Source organism: Schistocerca piceifrons, chromosome 7 (genome assembly GCF_021461385.2).
Source record: "Schistocerca piceifrons isolate TAMUIC-IGC-003096 chromosome 7, iqSchPice1.1, whole genome shotgun sequence".
NCBI lineage: Eukaryota > Metazoa > Arthropoda > Insecta > Orthoptera > Acrididae > Schistocerca > Schistocerca piceifrons.
In genome coordinates, this window is record NC_060144.1 from 367,351,512 (window position 1) to 367,370,318 (window position 18,807).

The window sequence follows — 18,807 nt, forward strand, 5'->3', positions numbered from 1 at the left end:
CCTAACATTGGAGCTTCCAATGACAAGCATATCCACCCTGTGCACTTGTCCAGAAAGACAGGAAAATAAGTCACTGTCCCAATAAGAGAGGCATATTTTGGTGGCTCAGAGTTATCAACAACACTTGGTAGCACCTCGTACCTGTTGCTAAGGCATACGGAGCCAGCTGAGCGACCTGCTTCCTCTTTCACCTTCCACCCAGTGAAATGCGAACCCACCACTGTCTGCAACTCACTCTCAAGTGAGGATGGACCGGTCACATACTGCTTATCAGAAGATATAGCGACACCCGGGTTGCCAGGGGATTTCGGTGCCACCAAAGGTGTCAGAGGTCTTGTCACCAGTGTAAAAATAGATGTAAAATCTCAAATGGTGCTACCGAATTTGAAATGTATGCAAAATGTAATGAGAAAAAAGAAACATTAAAAACTGCTCTGCAGATTCTTCACTATACCCTGAGACGACAAGCTCTTGAACAGAATAAATTTCTCTTCTGAAGTGAATGTATCTACAGTTATCTGTTACTAGAAACTCTTCTTACCCTAAAGCTATTGCACAAGGTAAGTATGCAAACTGGAATGAACTGATCTAAGCTATATGCTGTGTACCAGCACAAGATTTGAACTTATTGGCATGAAGGGGAGCTTCCAGCGGTGGGAAAATTACACTAGGAGGCTACCCGTAGACAACAATATGCACCAAGATTTACGCAAAAACAAAAACTTAGAGTAATTTGCTAACCACTAGTGTATGCAGTTAAATACCCAGGTGTAGTTCAGTTCTTTTCAGAAGCACGTGGAAAAAAAATTAATGTGTATTAGATTGCTGCTGCTGCTGCTGCTGCTGCTGCTGCTGCTGCTGCTATCATTGCTCTCGTGTCCACTCGGCTCAGCATCTGCCGATTAATGTATACCTTGACTTGTTACACGTTACTGATGGTTCTCCTCTGTAATGGGCTCTGTGGAACACAATGAATGAATGAATGAATGAATACATTAACCTTAAGCTATCTAGGGAAACCGTGGAAAATCTGAATCTGGATGGCCAGGCAGGAGAACAGCCGAATGTGATTACATTGTCTAACCACTGCAGCACACCACTCAATACTTATTAAAGAGAGTAACATCTTGGACCTCCCAGCAACAAGTGGATCTGAAATTTTTAATTTTGGTAATGTATACGAGGGAATCAATGATCATGCCACTGTTACAGCATCAATTATGAAAATGTTAAGAAAGGGAGGAAAATATTGCTGTTAGACAAATGTGCTGAGAAGCAGATTACCAGAGCAGTCAACATCAAAGGACAAAATTCAAGAGAACTGTATAATACATTTGAGAAATATACATGCTAAACAAGATTGTGGGGAATGGGAAAGGTGTGCTATGATTCAGTAGTCCTTTGTTTTAACTATTTTTTCTGTTGTTAGAGTGTAACCTATTTTTTACGTTGTTAGAGTGTAACACTGACTTTCTGTCTTAATTTTTTTCACATGTGTATGCTATAGGTTAATTTAATTGCCAGTAAAGCTCAGATTCTGTCTCAAACTCTCATGAATAAAACAGCGTCAGGCATCTGATTACTTTACAAAAGAGTTAATGTGTTAAATGTTTGCCTTCAAGCAAATAAGTGAGAAAGTTCAGGAAAAATTTGAAATTATGCTTGAAGTTTATTGGAAGTCACTGAGTCCTCTTATTCTGAAGTACTGGACGTATGAATTCTTGCTATTTGCATGCCATCAGTTACACTGTGTCATGACAAACACGGAGTTTCTAACTGTAATATTTATCTTTTTGTGTTAAACTTTTAACATATTATACCTCTTAATGAGTAGGTTATGACAGCATTTTAAATTTTTAAATTCGGTCCATAATTATATGAGATATTGAAAATCAAATTTTTTGTTTCCTCTATACTGCATCTGGTACCAGGTTTGGTATAGTGTTTTAGTAATATTTATATTTCCCATATTGCTATAAATTAAACTGTCCACATACTTTCTTTAAAATCAGCATTTCATTTGAATAATCATAAAAATTATTTTCTTTTCAGAAGACATGAAGAAGGTTTATTTGGCCTTGTATAACTTGGTTCAATTTGTTGGTTTCACATATATCCTGACGGTGATGGGAATTAGATATTATCGTGATGGACCAAGTGAGTATTTTGTCATATACCCATTATTAGCTCTTGTTCTTTTCTATTAGCAGTAATGTGGCATCAGCATTACCTGGCCTCTCAAGTGCATGAATCAACATCAATTTATGTCCAATTTGTTGTGCATGCATTTTGATTTTATAGGTTTTGGTTTTACTGGAATTATTTGTGTGTCTTAGCCTATCCTTCTTCCATCTCTGTTTTTTTATATTTATTACATTTTTTCTGTGTTATGCCTGTTTGTTTATTTTATGTCATAACATTATATTTCTATTCATGGGGCACTCTGAATTTCATATATAATGTGAAAATAAAGGAAAGCTGAAGGGAAACATAAAAAAACAATCCGGAAAACAAAGTATACAAAGAGAAGGAAAAATCCTTGACTAATATGATACAATTCATTCAAGTTCAACAACCCAACATCATATCAGCCTGAATTGATATAAGACACATATTGGTTTAATGCCAATACTTTCCTTTCTGGGGGCACACTATGCAGAAAGTAGATTCAAAAGACATGGTGAGAACACTCCTCTCATGAACTAGTTTGTATATCAACTAATGACAAGTCTTATTTGACCCAAAACTCATGTTTTTTGTCATACATAGGTAGAAAATTCGGGGACATAATATAAACTAGCAAAATGCAAAGTGGCTTTGTCATGATAAAAACAGTGGTCCCTACTCAATCACAGGCATTTCTGTCCCACGAGAAGCTCGGTGAGGTTACCATCACATTTCACAAGAGTGTCACCATGGCCCAGGTGCAATTTTCATTGCAAACAGCCTAAGAACTGTATGGAGTGTCCATTTTGTCTGCCATATCGAATGAGGGTCAAAAGATGAGTTGATACTGGTGCTTTTACTTTGGCTTTCGAAGGGGATGTATTAACTGAAAAGGTAAAAGTAATGGTATACTACTGTGAATTTTAAAGCTGTGTTCCACCCCCCCCCCCCCCCTGTAATGTTTTAAATGTTAAATGTTTGCAAAGTATTGTGCAACCAAATCCCAGCTTGTATCAGCTGTGAAGAGCACCATTCCCATCAGCCCTTGAATAGCTCCATTTTAAAGAAGGGAAGAAAGATAGAGTAGTATGAAACATTTGACCATATTTCATATTCTGAAGCAAAGAAAAAATTATGAATATCTACATCAGTTTCAAATGACAACGAACTTGCAATCACTATGACTGAGTCCCCTCTGCAGCAAGGATGAGGACTATCACATCTCCCTCAGTGTCCGGCCCTGGTGACCATCTAAATACATTTGCTTACGAAGAGCACAGGTCCCCATCCCCTACTTTTCCTACTATACAGACTGACACTGCCTTGCTGCTTGATGGTAGGCTAAGCCACTGGTTGAGATGGGCTGTAGGCCACAGAACAGTTCAGTGATCTTACCTTCCAGATACCCACTTTGATATCCCCCAATGAAAGATAAAACTCTCTAATGGTAATAAAGGTAAATAATCGAAGGTGAAGGTGGATCTGATAGCACCAGAAGTACCAGATTGATACCCCCTCCCCCATCATACTGGTGTCATTTTCACAACCTCGCTGAACTTTGGCGTCAACCATAAGTCTTATGTGTAGTTCTTATAAAAACTCTGTACCATTTATAATCACTGTGCATATTTAAAAAACTAGAATTGTAACCAAAAGAGCATCTGTTGGTCTCAGTACAGCAATTGAGTCTGTGAACATTGTTGTATGGTCAATTATGTATCTTAGTCTATAATGTTTGTCTCCCTCCTGATAGAGAGCTGACATTTTAAGAGGCAGTCAACCTTAATCTCTCAGCTACCTCCATGTTTCCACCTACAGAGTGATTTCCATGCCCACAACCCGTTATAGGGCAGCGTTATAACATCCCACCATGGCTGTGTAATGAAGCAAGTGATCACATATCTTGAACTATGTTTATTGAATAGCTACAGCCCCGTCTTTTTCATGTGACACATGGAACATCTTCAGCCATTGACCTTCAGTCTGTATCTCTAATCTCTTCCCTTCAGCCTATTGGATGGTAGACAATGACCTCTGTGAGATTGATCATTTCTTGATTGTCCCTGCCACACAGTTACCTGACTGAGCACCTGTCACAACGGGACCTCAAGAAAGCCCATTGGCATGCTTTCAATGCCATTACACCACATGATGCTTGCACACAATGCAAAGTCAAGACATACTACAAAATACAACTAACGCAATACTATAAGCAGCTAAATAACTATCCTGCTTTCCTTGGGATCTTCTGATTGCCATGGCTTTCAGAGATCACAGATAAGCAAACAATGTTTCACACTCAGTACCAAATCTTACTGTCTACAAAAAAACTCCATGTCTACAAAAAACTAGGGGAGGAATGCTAAGAAAGATATGTCCCTAGTTTAGGACCCATGATCGAAGGATAGCATCTTTGATTTTTAATCAAATATTGCTTTCCCTGTTGCTCTTCCAACAGCCTTGTAGAGGGCAGAGGAAGAAACAGAATTTCAGGACACTCTCTGTTGCCCATGGGGTGGGAAACAGCACCAAAAATGCAGAATAATTGGCAGTGACCAATGGCATGAGGATGCAGGAGGTGATGCAAAGCACTGCATTAAAGACGCATAATGTGTATCCACAGCACATGCAGCCTATAATTGAAGAAGTGTCGTGATATTCTGCATTTTCCCCTATCTGGATCTCCAGGAGGGGAGTGCCAAGGGGGCGGTGACTATAAGAAAAGAATTGAATAACTAGTTATACGTCAGAAGTTTAAACATATTAGGAAAGCTAGAACATTTGAAAAGGGAACTGCAAAGCTTCAATTGAGTTATAGTTTGGATCAATGAAATGAAATGAAATGGAAAAAAGATAAGGCTCTTTCGTCAGATGAATATCAGCAGCACATAAAATGGTATAACAGAAGCAGGACCCATTATGAATGGGATAGTAGGGCAGTGAGTTCAGTGATTGGGTTGTTTTCATAGAATTGACAGCAAATCGATACTGACAGCGATAGTTGATACAGAAAGTACATGAAGATATTGAATAGGTATTTCAGTTTGTGAAGGGAGATGAAAGTCTAATAGTCATTGGAGACTGGATTGTGATTGTAGGGGAACGATTAGAAGAAAGCATTACGGGAGAATATGGGCTTGGTAATGGGAATGAGAGAGGAAGAATCAAGATGCATACGACAGTATAAAATGATGCAAGATGTTGAAATTCTGAGAAAAATAGAGGGAAGCCACAGAGAAAGATGAGCAATACAACATAACTCTCACCATCCCTCTGTGTTGATGACTTTCGTATTTGCTAAAGTTCTTCAACCATGAGTGTTGTTGAATTCCAGCTACAGGGTGCCACAAGAAAAGCACAATTGTGGACCTTCACAAATGGCTTCTAACTTTCCACTGCCAAAACATGTTACACGCTTCTACCAATGTAGAACTTCTCTTTCACATCCAGAACTATACCTCTGTAATGAACTGCTGTAAGCGGTAGAGTCATACCTGTTTTTTGGACTTGTATTTGTTGCTTGATTGGCAAGACTACCACATATTTGCCAGCTTTAAAAGAATGTCAGTGGAATCTCCACACTCTCTGCTGCCTTTCACAGCTTCTGGGGTGCAGCCACTCCACATAGCAGTTTGTCTGATCTCCTTCTCCTCCTTTTGAATCTATTTGTCAGGTGTCTTAATGAATACCCCCCCCCCCCCCACACACACACACACACACACACACCATTGTGCATGCCTCATCCAACACTCTGCCTAGATTTATCCTTCAGATCAAGAAATTAGTAAACCCCTCTGCATTTCAGTGTTTCTTTCTCTATACTGATGGCTCAGAGGTGAACAGTCACATAGGCTATGCGCCCACACTTTCTGGGTATCATGAACACTTCATACCATACAGTTGTAGTGTTTTTACAGCAGAATTAGTTGCCATTGCCCATGTTCTCTGTAATACTTGCACCTGAACTCATGAGAATTCCCTAATCTGCAGTGACACTCTGAGCAGTCTACTGGCAGTAAACCAACTCTAGGAATCAATTAATATTGATCATATACGATCTTTCTTCTGACCCCCATGGTATTAAGAGTTTGATTATATTCCTCCCCCTCCCACCCCCCTTTCAATTTTTCTTCTTCATCTTCTTCTTTCTAGAACATCTCTGCTTATGCAGGTTATTTGATTATATGTCAAATTGAGATTTTAGATAATGGGCTTGCTGATCACATTCTAATCCTCCTTTTTCAATGGTCAATAAGCTTCTATAGTGCCCCGACTTCACTGCTTTGCACTGAATAGTGAGGCTTGACCTACTGCTACAGTATACACCACTAGAAGTCTCCAGCTGTTTTCAACGAGTGCACCTCCCGAACATCACTGGATTTTACTACTTCTTATTTCTGTCTGACCATTGCTCTTCTTCTTCCCATGTCTTACACCTCAGATGAAATCACTATAGATCTAGGTGGGTGTATAGTTGTCCGTATTGGATGTATAGTTGTCCATAACAGAAGAGTGGCCTGACTCTATATTTTTATATGCATCCTGGTTTCCATAATTTGTGTGGGAAAACATAAAATAACATTTTGTGACAGTAATATTCTGTCTGTATTGTACAGTAGTTGTTATACTGCCAATCAGGTATGGAAACTGCCAACCACAGAACTAGCCTCAAGAATCCTTCGCTTATTCTGGCCAGCACACCTCCCTATGTTGTACTACATTTCTACAGCTATTTCATCTTTGTTTAACCTCTTATTTTGTGCTGCATCTCATATGAAACCACTAAAGATAGAACTGCCTGCCAGAGCAGAAGACTATCCTTTTATATTCCTCCTTGCTTTTGTAGTTGTTTATTATCTACCTTTTTCAGTACTTCTGTGACTTGAGCTTTCAGCTCGTCTTCCACAGTAATGGGCAGCAGCCTGTCTGAATCCATTAGGTTTTCATTACAAAAAAGGAAAGGAACCTGGCAAGCCCATATCCAGTGAATGACAAAGGAAGGCAGCTCTCCCTCTCTGAGAATTTTTGTTTTTAGCAAACTAAACTCACATCCTGCACATCAACTCACTATCATTTTAAAGGAAACTAGAATGTATAACAGATATTGATTAGTAGAAAGTGTAGGCAGAGGTATTTCTCATGAAACCTCAAAAGCTATCTCGTCATTCTCCATGAAACTGACATGAGTTGCATCCACCCCTAGCTCAAATTTTGAGCATGTGCTTGCATTTTAAAACCATTTATCAGTCAATCATCCCCAAGTATCAGAGTTTATATTTTAAAAAAATCATCATCTTGTCTTCAATTCCACTCCTTCACAGTTCCTTTTCTAATCTTTTTGAGCTTCATCTCAACAAGGGTTAGCAATAAGCAGCAGCATTTACATAGGCCTTTGGATATTCTCATTGTTGTAAACAACTGATCTTCCAGTTTCATCCTTGATATAAATTTCTTACTGCTTATATATATTTTCTATTCAGTCTATATTTTCCTAACTTCCTAAGCAAGTTTATTACAGAGACTTATCACATACATTCTCCAAATTAGTAAAAACTAGATACATTTCTTTATTCCACATTTCCTGTTTTTGTGTCACATGTTGTATTCTGAAAAGGTTGCCAGTACATGGAGCAGCAGTGTCCCTAATTTGCCGTGAAGTCACAGTGAGGTCTGATATGGCACTTCATAAAATGTGATGGTTGTGGTAAGCATGTGTGTGTTGCCATTGTCCGGACCCAGGTTGATGGGCATGTGCCCTTCTGCTGACCACAGGTAACAACACAGATGCACTGTGGAGAGCTCTTTCTCCATGAGTAGTGCAATTCTGCAGTATGGCCACCCAGCCTCACGCAGACCTGCTATATGCCCTTGCTTTAACACTGTCAGTAGTACAAACAGTTAATGTCCACATTGTCGTGGAATGCTAACCACATCGCAGACACAGACAGAGTTCTGTAGGCCATGGCAAACTGGCTTTGGAGGTGAACAACTGCTGCAAATATTGCAACATTCCACGGCTAATAACATGGTTCCCAGTTTGTCTGCAGCACGGCATGTCTGGCAATGACATTAATTGCCCTCCTGTACTGTCCTGTGTAAGTCTGTGTCACTTGCATTGATGCACTTTTTTCCCAGTGGTATGTGTATTATACATCTTAAGACTTATTTTACATTTTGTAACAATTTGCGTGTGAAAAATGCAAAGTGGTCACATTTTAAAAATGCAAAGTGGTCACATTTTATAGTCCATGTTAAACTGTATGTCCCCTTATAACTGGCGGGACAAGTCCATTCATAGGTTAGACAATAGGACAAAACCTATGATCTTCAAACTAACAGTTACCTTGAACTCGGACTTACCAGTAGCTGACGTTACACTAATACCCCAATAATTATTATATCTCTTCTTAGAACCTTTTAGGTATTTGTGTTAAATGGGCTAGTTGCCATTCATCCAGTACTCAAAATTCTATCAGACACAAGTGACCCCTATCACTTCTACTGCCATTAAGTTTTTTTCGTATCAGGTGCCAAAGCCACAAATTTAAATAAAGACAGTTCCATGATTGTATTACAATCAGTCATTTACTTCACACAGTCGGCTGATTTAGGTGATGTGTAATTTTCAGTTGCTTATTCATAACATGTACATCCACCAATTAAATATCAAACTGCTGTCATCATTCTCACATGAGTCTACTACGACAGCAGTTACATGTGTAAATGACAAACATACATGTTACGAGTAAGCACTTGGAAATGGCACATTGCTGGAATCGGCTGACCATGGAAAGTAAAGGAATATGATTATAATACAGCCAAGGTGGCAAAGAGTCTTTTAACCTCTCTTGCCTTGCATAATTAAAGTATCTGCATATATGACTCTTGTTTTTCTCATAGTAAGTTTACTAGTTCTATCTATATCAATATGATAAAGGCTAGCTTTTGGATCGATTATTTAGTGGTGCAGGCACATAAGAGCGCACACGCGCATGCAAACCCCCCCCCCACACACACACACACACACACACACACACACACACACACACATTGTTCAGCTAGATTGTACCAGCAGCTGAAAACACAGTGCCGGGACTGCAGTTTGGCAGGGACAGGTGGACTGGAAGTAAATATTGTGTCAGATAGAAGGAGTAGAGGGAGAAAAGAGACTGCAAGTGGGAGAGTGTGATTGGGGAAGGGTCACTGATGGCTTAGAGGGAGGCAGCAAGGTTGCAAGATAGAAATGCAGGAGGAAAGGCAGAAAGTTCACAGGGTAGGAATGCGACACAGGGCTATTGGAGCTGGTGAGTTTATGCTGTGCAGGACGACAATGACCTAGAGGAGTGGATTAAAAGGGGATGCAGGACAGAGAAAAAGAGTCTGTTGGGTAGTATAAGTGGATTAACGGAGATCCAGGCCATGAAGATTACAGGGATGAAGAATGTGTTGTAGGCATGACTCCAATCTTTGTAATTTACAAAAGCTGGTGCTAGTGGGAAGAATCCATGTGGCACGAGTAGTGAAATGGCCATTGAACTTGAGCATGTTGTGCTCAGTAGTGTGTTCCACTACTGGGTGGTCAACTCTGCTCTTGTCCACAGTTTGGCTTTGATGTCTTCCTTTGTTGTTCTTTGGTTCAACTAATCAAATCATTAGCAAACGTGACACCATATGAAATACATATCCACCATCCTGCCTTTAGTCAAGCTCATGTTTTGCAGGTGTCATATCACGGATGCAGACTGCTGTGCTGTAATGCATAAAAAAAAGACCTTTCCTGGAGTAAGTAAAATATAAAGACCTTGTGTGTAATGTATACACTTTTATAAACAAGGAAATCGTGAACATTCTGTTGTATTATAGGACCAAAATAAAGTGAAATTTATAGAAGAAATCGTAGCTGTCATCTTTCGATGAGCTCAGGTGTGAAACTACTTCTGCCAAAATAAAGCAGTTATCAAAAAATGTGGCTGGTTGCAGTTTTTTTTTCTCTTCCTGCATTCAGTGGTCTTCCTTCAATTTGACCTGGTATGGTACTCAAGGATTAACCAAAGTGCTCCGTATATAGGGTCTCCTTCATAGCTATGCTACGGCTTCATAGAATTCTCCCAATAACTAAGCCATTCATCTTCTCTACAAATTATCTTATGTGCTCATTCCATTCCATCTCACCGTGAAACATTGTGCTTAGGTATTTAATCATGCTGACTGTGTCGAGCATTATTACTGTGAATATTACAGGAGTGTTTTTTCCACCCTTTCGTATTAATGTGTATTTAAAGCAAGCTGACATTAATAGCGTAAAATTGAAATTTAACCAACTCATTCTGAGCTCCCCTGCAGTCCCCCCCAGTGAAGACATTTTTCCATGCACAACCACAGCATCAGCAAGTAATCTAATTCCTGCTCACCTTATCTGACACTGTATGGATATGGTGAATGGAAGTAGGCTTATCACATTTCCTTGGGATGTTCCTGAAATTACCATCGTCTCTAACAGTCCCCTTTCAGGACAGTGTACTGAGTTTTACCACTCAAAATGCTTTTAGTTACTCATGTATTTCAGAAACTATTCCATATGCTAAAGACCTCAGTTCACAGTCTGCAATTTGGTTGTGTCTAACACTTGCCAGAAATGCAGGAAATTGAATTTGGTTGATGACTGTATCCAAAGGTGAAATAAAAATACATGTTGCTTGAAAGAATGTAACTCAGTATTTGAAAAGAACCACTGATTTTTGTTAATGAAAACAGGGAGGAAAGGTGTAAGGACAAAAGGGGGAGGAAGTGGAATGGGATAGCAGCACAACTGAATTAGAAAGGAAGCACAGTGAATTACAAACTAAAATCTGGCTTCTACAGTATATTCATTTTCTTTTACTTTGTAATTTTGTCGTGTATCAAATCTCTCAAAATTTGTTCATCTTTCTGTGGGTCCTGAAAGATTTCACTATTTTCCCAAAACCAGTGATAACTTCTGCACATACAGGTCAGATTAATTATTCCGTAAAGTTATGAATAATGTCACAGTTTTGTTTTAAACCCTTATCCCTGCTGTGCTACTGTCAGCATTATGAATAAAATACAGCACAATGAAAAGCACATTGTAAATTTGTTATAAAACTGTGTGTTCTTTGTGGCAGATTCCATGGAAGGAACTTACCAAGCTGTTGGAAGTGCAATGAAATTCTGTCAGCTTATGCAGTTTATGGAAATTATGCATCCACTATTTGGTTACACCAAAGGAGGAATATTAGCACCAATGCTGCAGGTATACATTTCACCTAACTTCTAAGCTTTATAAAAAAAATTGAGATGTCAGCAACATTAGATAAAAAAAATCTGTTCTTGCAAATAGGGATCTTGGTATCACCCATATCGAAATAAAACTGAGAGAAGGCATTTGGTTCATGTAATTTCAACTTGTGTGTGGTGGTGGTCAGCTGACTGCATTTGACATGTCTGAAATAGTAGGAGCTATAGAGTGTGCTCAAGAGAATGGCAGATTGTTTGTCCAGTGCTCATTAAAAACAGAAAAGCAATGTAGGCAGTGCGACTGTGGTCGTTGTTGGCAGCACACTCAGATGAAGTAATGCTTATCCAGTGCTCTGTCTTGTCACTGTTACTGTGAATGAACTGCCAAGGTGTCCGTTGCACAGTTGCTGTGGACAAAGTGTTGCGGCAATTGAATCTACTGCATAGTCGGACACAGCATTGTTGACTGCAAAACAGCAGGAAAAGATTCTGGTCCACAGATGGAACACCTTTCTTTAAAGGTACTTGGTTCTTTCCATTAAACGGTCTAGCATGTAAGCATGTGTTTTCTTGCTCTGGCCCTTCATCTCCCCCCCCCCCCCCCCACCTCCCTCCCACTCCAGCTTGTGCTTCTCCCATTAAGAAGCAATGTATTGTTGCTTTCCCCTGAATGTTTCAATTTACTTTTTCTTGTTATGTTCCCAACTCTATTTGTCCCTCTTCTTTCAATTAATTGTGTTGTATGTCTCCTTATGAAAAATAAAATAAAAAATTTCCTTTTTTTGCCCTGTTCTGTGATGCAGTATTAATTTCTAGAGAAATATAACAGGAATTTTTTTACCATAAAGATTCACCAACTAAGAGAAAAGAGATGCTGGCACGCAGTTGTTAATCGCCAAATTATTCACAAATATTATTCATTAACTTCCAGTCCGAAACACTCTTCATCTGTTAGAAGCGGGGAATGTTTGGCGTCTCTGCTAGCGCTTGCTGTGAAGAATAGGCTGTGCTGATACAGTGTTTAACTTTCCCCAAACTTGTATCTTCATCACCATCACAGAGACATGCCACTGCACAGGCTCTCTTTACTGTGAGCTACTAATAGCATTGCCATAGTAGTCAAACAAACAGTGTACGGCTGAAAGGGTTAAATTTGCTTATGACCAATATTAAGGTAACTTAACACCTAGAATACATATATATTTTGCAACTCATAAGCATTGTATGTGTGTCCTAATTATGTGTTGTGGTTCATTTTTGTGTACTAACTCTCAAACATTCATGCTTTCAGAGCAGAAGTACTGGACAAAAATGACAGAATGTCCATTTGTAACTTTTGGTGCTGCAAATCCTTACCTCAATATTTATTCACCATTTTAAAATTAGAGATCATCATAGAGATATAAACTGTGAAAATAGATAATTCTGTATGTATCCTAATTGTACATTGTAGAAGAGTTGGTAACAGTGTTAATTAAAGAGAAGTGAATCATTCAGACACCACACTATCATAAAGTGACTCTTTTTCTTGTTATAATTTTGTCTTTAGTTTACTGGCTGCAGCATGGCTCCAATGGTGGTTTGTTGAACCATTTTGACCATCTGTAGCTGAGCTTCATACACTACATACTATGAAGGTCCCCCATCTTCAGTGTCGGTTGTTTCTGCCTTTCTGTAGTAATGATGGTACATGTGTTTCAATGTTACTAGGTTTCAGGAAGAGGATTTGTGTTGTTTGCCTTGATTGATGCTGAAGAACGAATGCAAGAGAAACCAGTTATTTTTTACTTATTCTTTATCTGGAGTGCCATAGAAGTTGTAAGGTAAATTTTTTATTGATTTATTTAAAATTAGAGAGATTTACCTCTTATTTGCAAACCTACATATTCACTTTCTCTATACTTCATATTTCTAAATCATATCGGTGTACTTACTTTGAGTTATGACTTTTCCTTCTAGATATCCATATTACATTTCTCAAGTGTACAAAACAAACTTACCAGTTTTAACATGGCTGCGGTACACAATGTGGATCCCACTGTATCCACTAGGATTCCTTTGTGAAGGAATAATTATGTTAAGGTAAGTTACAAATCATTTATCTGCAATTGTTGCTGCCAAGCTATACTTTGAACAGTATTTTGTTAATGCATTCATGGTATGATAAGATGCTTTAGAGAGGTAATTATTATGGGTGTTCAGTCTGTGATGGTGTCAGAGTTTCATCTTCTTCTTTCTGTGTTAAAACCCATAGGTCATGGTCCATTTCATGCATTGTGCCTTCCACTTTGTTAGTCTGTAATTTTAGCTGAACACACATCACGAGTTTCTTGAATAGTCCTGTTGGTTGTGGTCGTATGCCCTTGCCTTTCACCAATCCGAAAACCAACTCAGCAAGTTATAAGGGGGCAAGTACTGCAAGTGCAATCTGAACCATTGTAGTGTTCCATTTGGGTTAGACATGTATTAATTAAAGAAGATTTAATGTGATTCTTTTTAACCTCCCAATTTGTTCACCATCGCATTGGATACAGTGATGAAAGGCTTCATCCACTCATTGATTGCTTCTTGCTGGAAGGAAATTCAACACTGCAACTTCTACTTTTCTTGAGTAATTCTACAGACACCTTTTGATTATTTTGTACAAAGACGTATCCAGTACCCTTTGTGTAACATCAAACCAGTGTGTCCAACATGAAATTTCTACATGCAAGTTTCTTCCAAACAATTAAAGGATGAGGATTTAACTTGCTTGAGCCCAATCACAACCCTTTTCAGAGTTATATCACCTTTAAGGACTTCATGCTTCTCCAGAGTAAGGAATTGGGGGGGGGGGGGGGGGGGGCAGGCAGCTGCCACCTTTAAGGGGTCCACAGGCCCTTACTACTAGGTTTTGCACTCACACAGGTCGACAGGGCAACTATCGATTAGTGTGTCGGGTCGCGAGAGCGAGAGTTGTGTCAAGTCAGTGCGTGTTGTAGGTTCCCGCGAGGCGGGCAGAGCTGAGCAGAAGCCAGCAATTGATAGAAATTACCGACAAAGGGAGTGGCCATTGCCGCGGTTCAACCCCTTTGTGTTAGTATTATACGGGAAGTGAGAAAGTATAATTAACAGAGTGATTCAGTGATATTTATGTGCTGTTATTGAGATTCCGCGTCTACCGCGCCAGCATTATTTGGATTACAGTGATTGTATGTTGCGTGTGACGATTATGAATAGCGAGGAAGCCTGTGCTGAGATTAGCCGTTATTAACAGTGTATTGACGAAGGCAGTGGCTGTCTCCTTATCTTTGTGGTTTTTTTTTATAAGAATATAGGTTTTGTTTAGTGAAGCTGTGTTTGTTGTTCTTCTTGCCACCAAACAGTACATTATTACAGTATTTGCGCAGGACAAAATGGAATGTAACAACTCCGTAGCAGTCCAATCCGATTGCCAGCCCCATTAGGCACATGGTCACATTAATTAATATCTATTTGGGTTGCTATCAGATCCCGATCGAGCGGGATAAGTCAGTAAGATCAAACTGGAGTGTTACACCCTTGGCGCTGTACTGCCGCTGGAGCTGCGTGAGGTTGCGCTGCTGTTGCAAGCTGTTTTGTGTCCATATTACATAGAACATCAGTGGTTGTCTGTTGTTGGCATGCAGCCTGGCTGCTGCACACTGATCTGCTTTGCTTCACCTCTTGAGTTACCAAAGTAAGCCAAAGTAAGACTTCAAAATTTTACTCAACTTTGCAAAGCCGTTTATTCTGTTGCACTTCACTATTAAACAGCCAAGGCCTTTTTACCAAAGAGATGAAATAGAATACTCAGAACTATGCAAGTGAATAAGGAAGAAAATAAAAAGCAGATGTAAAAGATTCAATAAAATTAGCACTGGAGAATAAAAGGAGCTGTATCAAAGTTTAAAATCTTAATGACTGCTAAAAAAGAAATAGCAATCAAAAGTGATAAAACATGCAGATAAGGAAGAAATTCTAGAGCCATATAAGGAATTTTCTACAGCAAACTGTCAAAAAATGCATGAACCACGAAGACCACCTTCGTCATTTTCATTTGCACAAGTCCCAAAAGAAATAAGGTAAGCTGTAAATGAAATTTAAGCAAGCAGATAATTGGCTTGGCATTAATCGATAGGAGTCGTTGGTGCCCTCCTGAAGGATATCGTCCCAAATTCTGTCCAGTTGGCGCATTATATCACCAAAATCCTGATCTGGTTGGAGGACCCTGCCCACAATGCTCGAAACATTCTCAATTGCAGAGAGATTCAGCGACCTTTGTGGCCAAGGTAGAGTTCGACAAACAGTAGAAACTCTTGCCACTTGTGGGCAGGCACTACCTTGCTGAAAGGTAAGCCCTGGATGGCCTGTCATGAAGTGCAACAAAACAGGGCATATAGAACATTGCCAACGTGCCGCTGTGCTGTAAGAGTATCGCGGATTACCACCAAAGCGGTCCTACATCGAAAGAAAAGATAACCCAGATAATCACTCTTTGTTCTCAAGCAGTAAAACTGTACAGCAGGCGACAGTCAGCTAGATATCCTACCACTGTCCAGAATATCTCCAGACATGTTTCCACTAGTTATCGGGGCTCAATTTGAAATGGGACTCATCTCTGAAGAAAATTACACTCCAGTCAATAGGATTCCAGACCAAAAACAGCAAAGCAGTATGGTGACAGTATTCTATGTCCTGTTTTTTTTCCCCCCCCCCCCTTCATCTCAGGCCATCCTAGGCTTACATTTCAGAAAGATAATGGTCGCCCCCCCACATTGCAAGAGTTTCTACTGCTTGTATTCGTGCTTGAGAAACTCTACTTTGGCCTGCAAGGTCGCTTGATCTTTCCCCATTTGAGAACATTTGGAGCATTATGGGCAGGGCCCTCGAACCAGCTCAGGATTTTGAAGATCTAATGTGCCAGTTGGACAGAATTTGGCATGATATCCAACAACTCTATCAATCAGTGTCAAGGAAAAAGAGGTGAATAACTGCTTGCATAAGTGCCAGAGGTGAATAAATACATTACTGACTTGCTCAGTTTGTGAATCATCCAATTTTCTGAAATGGTAATCACTCCTCTTTGACTGTACATGTACATCGCATCTACAGATTTCAGTCCCATTTGAATAACTCCTTTTTTTCTCCTTAGAGCGTACTTAAGCTTATTGGTGAGGAAACAGAAAAATATCTGACTAAGATCTTTATTGCTTATATACAAATGGGCATCATCCCTGCCTCCTGGAACAAAGCGAAATCCTTCTACACAAAAAAGGAAGTATTCTCAATTTGAAGAATTATTGTCCCTTTAGTTTACTCCCTGTTATATATAACGTTTTGACTAAATTCTTGACGAATATCATCACTGTTATTGTGGAAGAAGCTGGATTCCACATTGTTTATGGCAGAATTGGCCATAAACACATCCTGCATGAAATAATTAGGTGAACCAATGAATATGAAATGCATCTATGCATAGCTTTTATAGACTTTGAAGAGTGTGTCAGCCACACTGCTGTTACACAAGCACTGACCGAACAAGGTCTGGAAACAAAGCAAACAAACTTGTGAGGCACAAGGACCAAAAGCACACCGCCACTGGATCCATATGGAGGCAAATATCAGAAACTAGTGAGGCAGCTTTTTACGAACATTCTTTTATACAATGTTTATCTCCAGCACAGATTAATCTGGCTCACCGTAGGATCAACAGGTGTCAGGAGAATGCATACGTGCTACAATCACAAAATCATTGTTCGTGGGCTATAGGCCATAATGGTTCATGGCACCTCGTATATAATATCTGTGACACCTCGATGACTTCTGCCAGCCTAAGAAAACACAAAAGGTAATTTTCCATTGAAAGATGAGTAAAGCAGGGTGATACTACACCCCCAAAAACTATTTATAACCATCCTCAAGATGGCTATGTTCAAAATCACTTGGAAAGAAAAAAGTATTAGAATAAGTGGAAAAAGACTCACCAACATGAGATTTAATATAGTAGTCCTATCCAGCAATATGACAGAACTGTAATCCTCTATAAAGGATTTATCAGATAGTTTAAGAAAGAGTGGGCCTTAAGATACATCTGTCCAAAACAAATATTATGCACAAGTGTGTAACTTCATGACAAATAACATTGACATAACATTGACATAACATTGACCAACAGCTGTCCAAAAATATGTTAATGAGTATATATTTATTTGGAATCAAGCTAGGTTGGAGTGCTCATAGAAGAAATGCAACTATTTTAAAATGTAATAAGCCAACAATCTTAACAAAAAGTTGTTTGTGTTCCTCTCATACCAATATATGGTAGTGCAACTTTGATTTTTAACAAGCTTTTCAAAAGAAAACTATGAACAGCTCAGAGAGCTATGGAAAAGTTACTCCTAAGTCTTACTAAGAAAGATCTGTGTAGAAGTGAAGGCACAAGAGCAGTATAACTGGAGTTGAGGATGTTCGGAAAGGTTAAAGGCTCTAAAATGGAAACACCTTATAAAGGTTGAATTAGCTGAAAAATAAGTAAATATATCTATAAAATCAAGATTACAATAACAAATATTCATATGTTGGTTTGCAGTACTTCAATATATATTATTGTCACATTGACTTGTCATTTTAAACCAAAGCCAGTTGACACTGACAAAAGCTTTGTATTTTCCAGGAACATTCCATACTTTGAAGAGACTCAGAAGTTTACAGTTTCTCTTCCAAATTCATTAAATTTCGCATTCCATTTCCCTACTATGATACGCGTTTATTTACTGGTCCTGTTTTTCCCAGGTATGTTATAAATATAAACACATATAGTTAAATACTTGTTTCATAATTATTTTAATGTGTAGTACTTTTCTGTGTGATTTGTTCTCAGTATAGTGGGTGAAAACTGCAAGTGTTAAATAGTTGCCTATTGTTTAAAAAAATGAAATATGAATTGTGTTATGAAAAAATCCATTAAAGGCTGATACTGTGTAATATTTTTTTTGCATAATGTCAGTCACAAGTAGCTCTTACCTTTTCAGATATATCAGATGGCTCTTCATATAATCAGTCAGAAAGCCAACAAAAATTAATTCTATGAGATTTGTTTTAAGATTACCTCCAAAATAAACAGGATAAGAGTTAGTCATATTTAGTTTTTTCTTTCAGTTTGGAGGAGCGGAGATGGGTGGTGAATTATTTCACATAGTGCAAGACCAGTGTTATAGGGTTAGGTGTCATGAGCAGATTTTCTTCAATAAAATCATCACTTTCTAAGGATCTACATATTTCTTTCCCTTTTTCTGTTCAGGGTCACAACACAAACTGCCCAGTGTGGTAATAGTTTACATCATGGATATACAATTTATAACCGTTGCAAACATGAAATCCATTCAC

The 18,807-nt window shown here is 38.9% G+C and overlaps 1 protein-coding gene across 4 annotated transcripts in view; it reads left to right on the forward strand.

Moving 5' to 3' along the window:
- The window catches only part of LOC124805227 (very-long-chain (3R)-3-hydroxyacyl-CoA dehydratase), a 166,998-nt gene that overhangs the window by 132,969 nt on the left and 15,222 nt on the right, over positions 1–18,807 (forward strand). For 3 of the 4 annotated variants that reach the window (XM_047265728.1, XM_047265727.1, XM_047265729.1), the window contains exons 6-10: positions 2,053–2,157; positions 11,310–11,437; positions 13,132–13,244; positions 13,381–13,503; positions 18,095–18,213. In XM_047265728.1, the coding sequence (XP_047121684.1) occupies positions 2,053–2,157; positions 11,310–11,437; positions 13,132–13,244; positions 13,381–13,503; positions 18,095–18,213 (588 nt within the window). The remainder of the gene's footprint in view (positions 1–2,052; positions 2,158–11,309; positions 11,438–13,131; positions 13,245–13,380; positions 13,504–18,094; positions 18,214–18,807) is intronic. The other variant, XM_047265730.1, reaches the window with a different exon arrangement.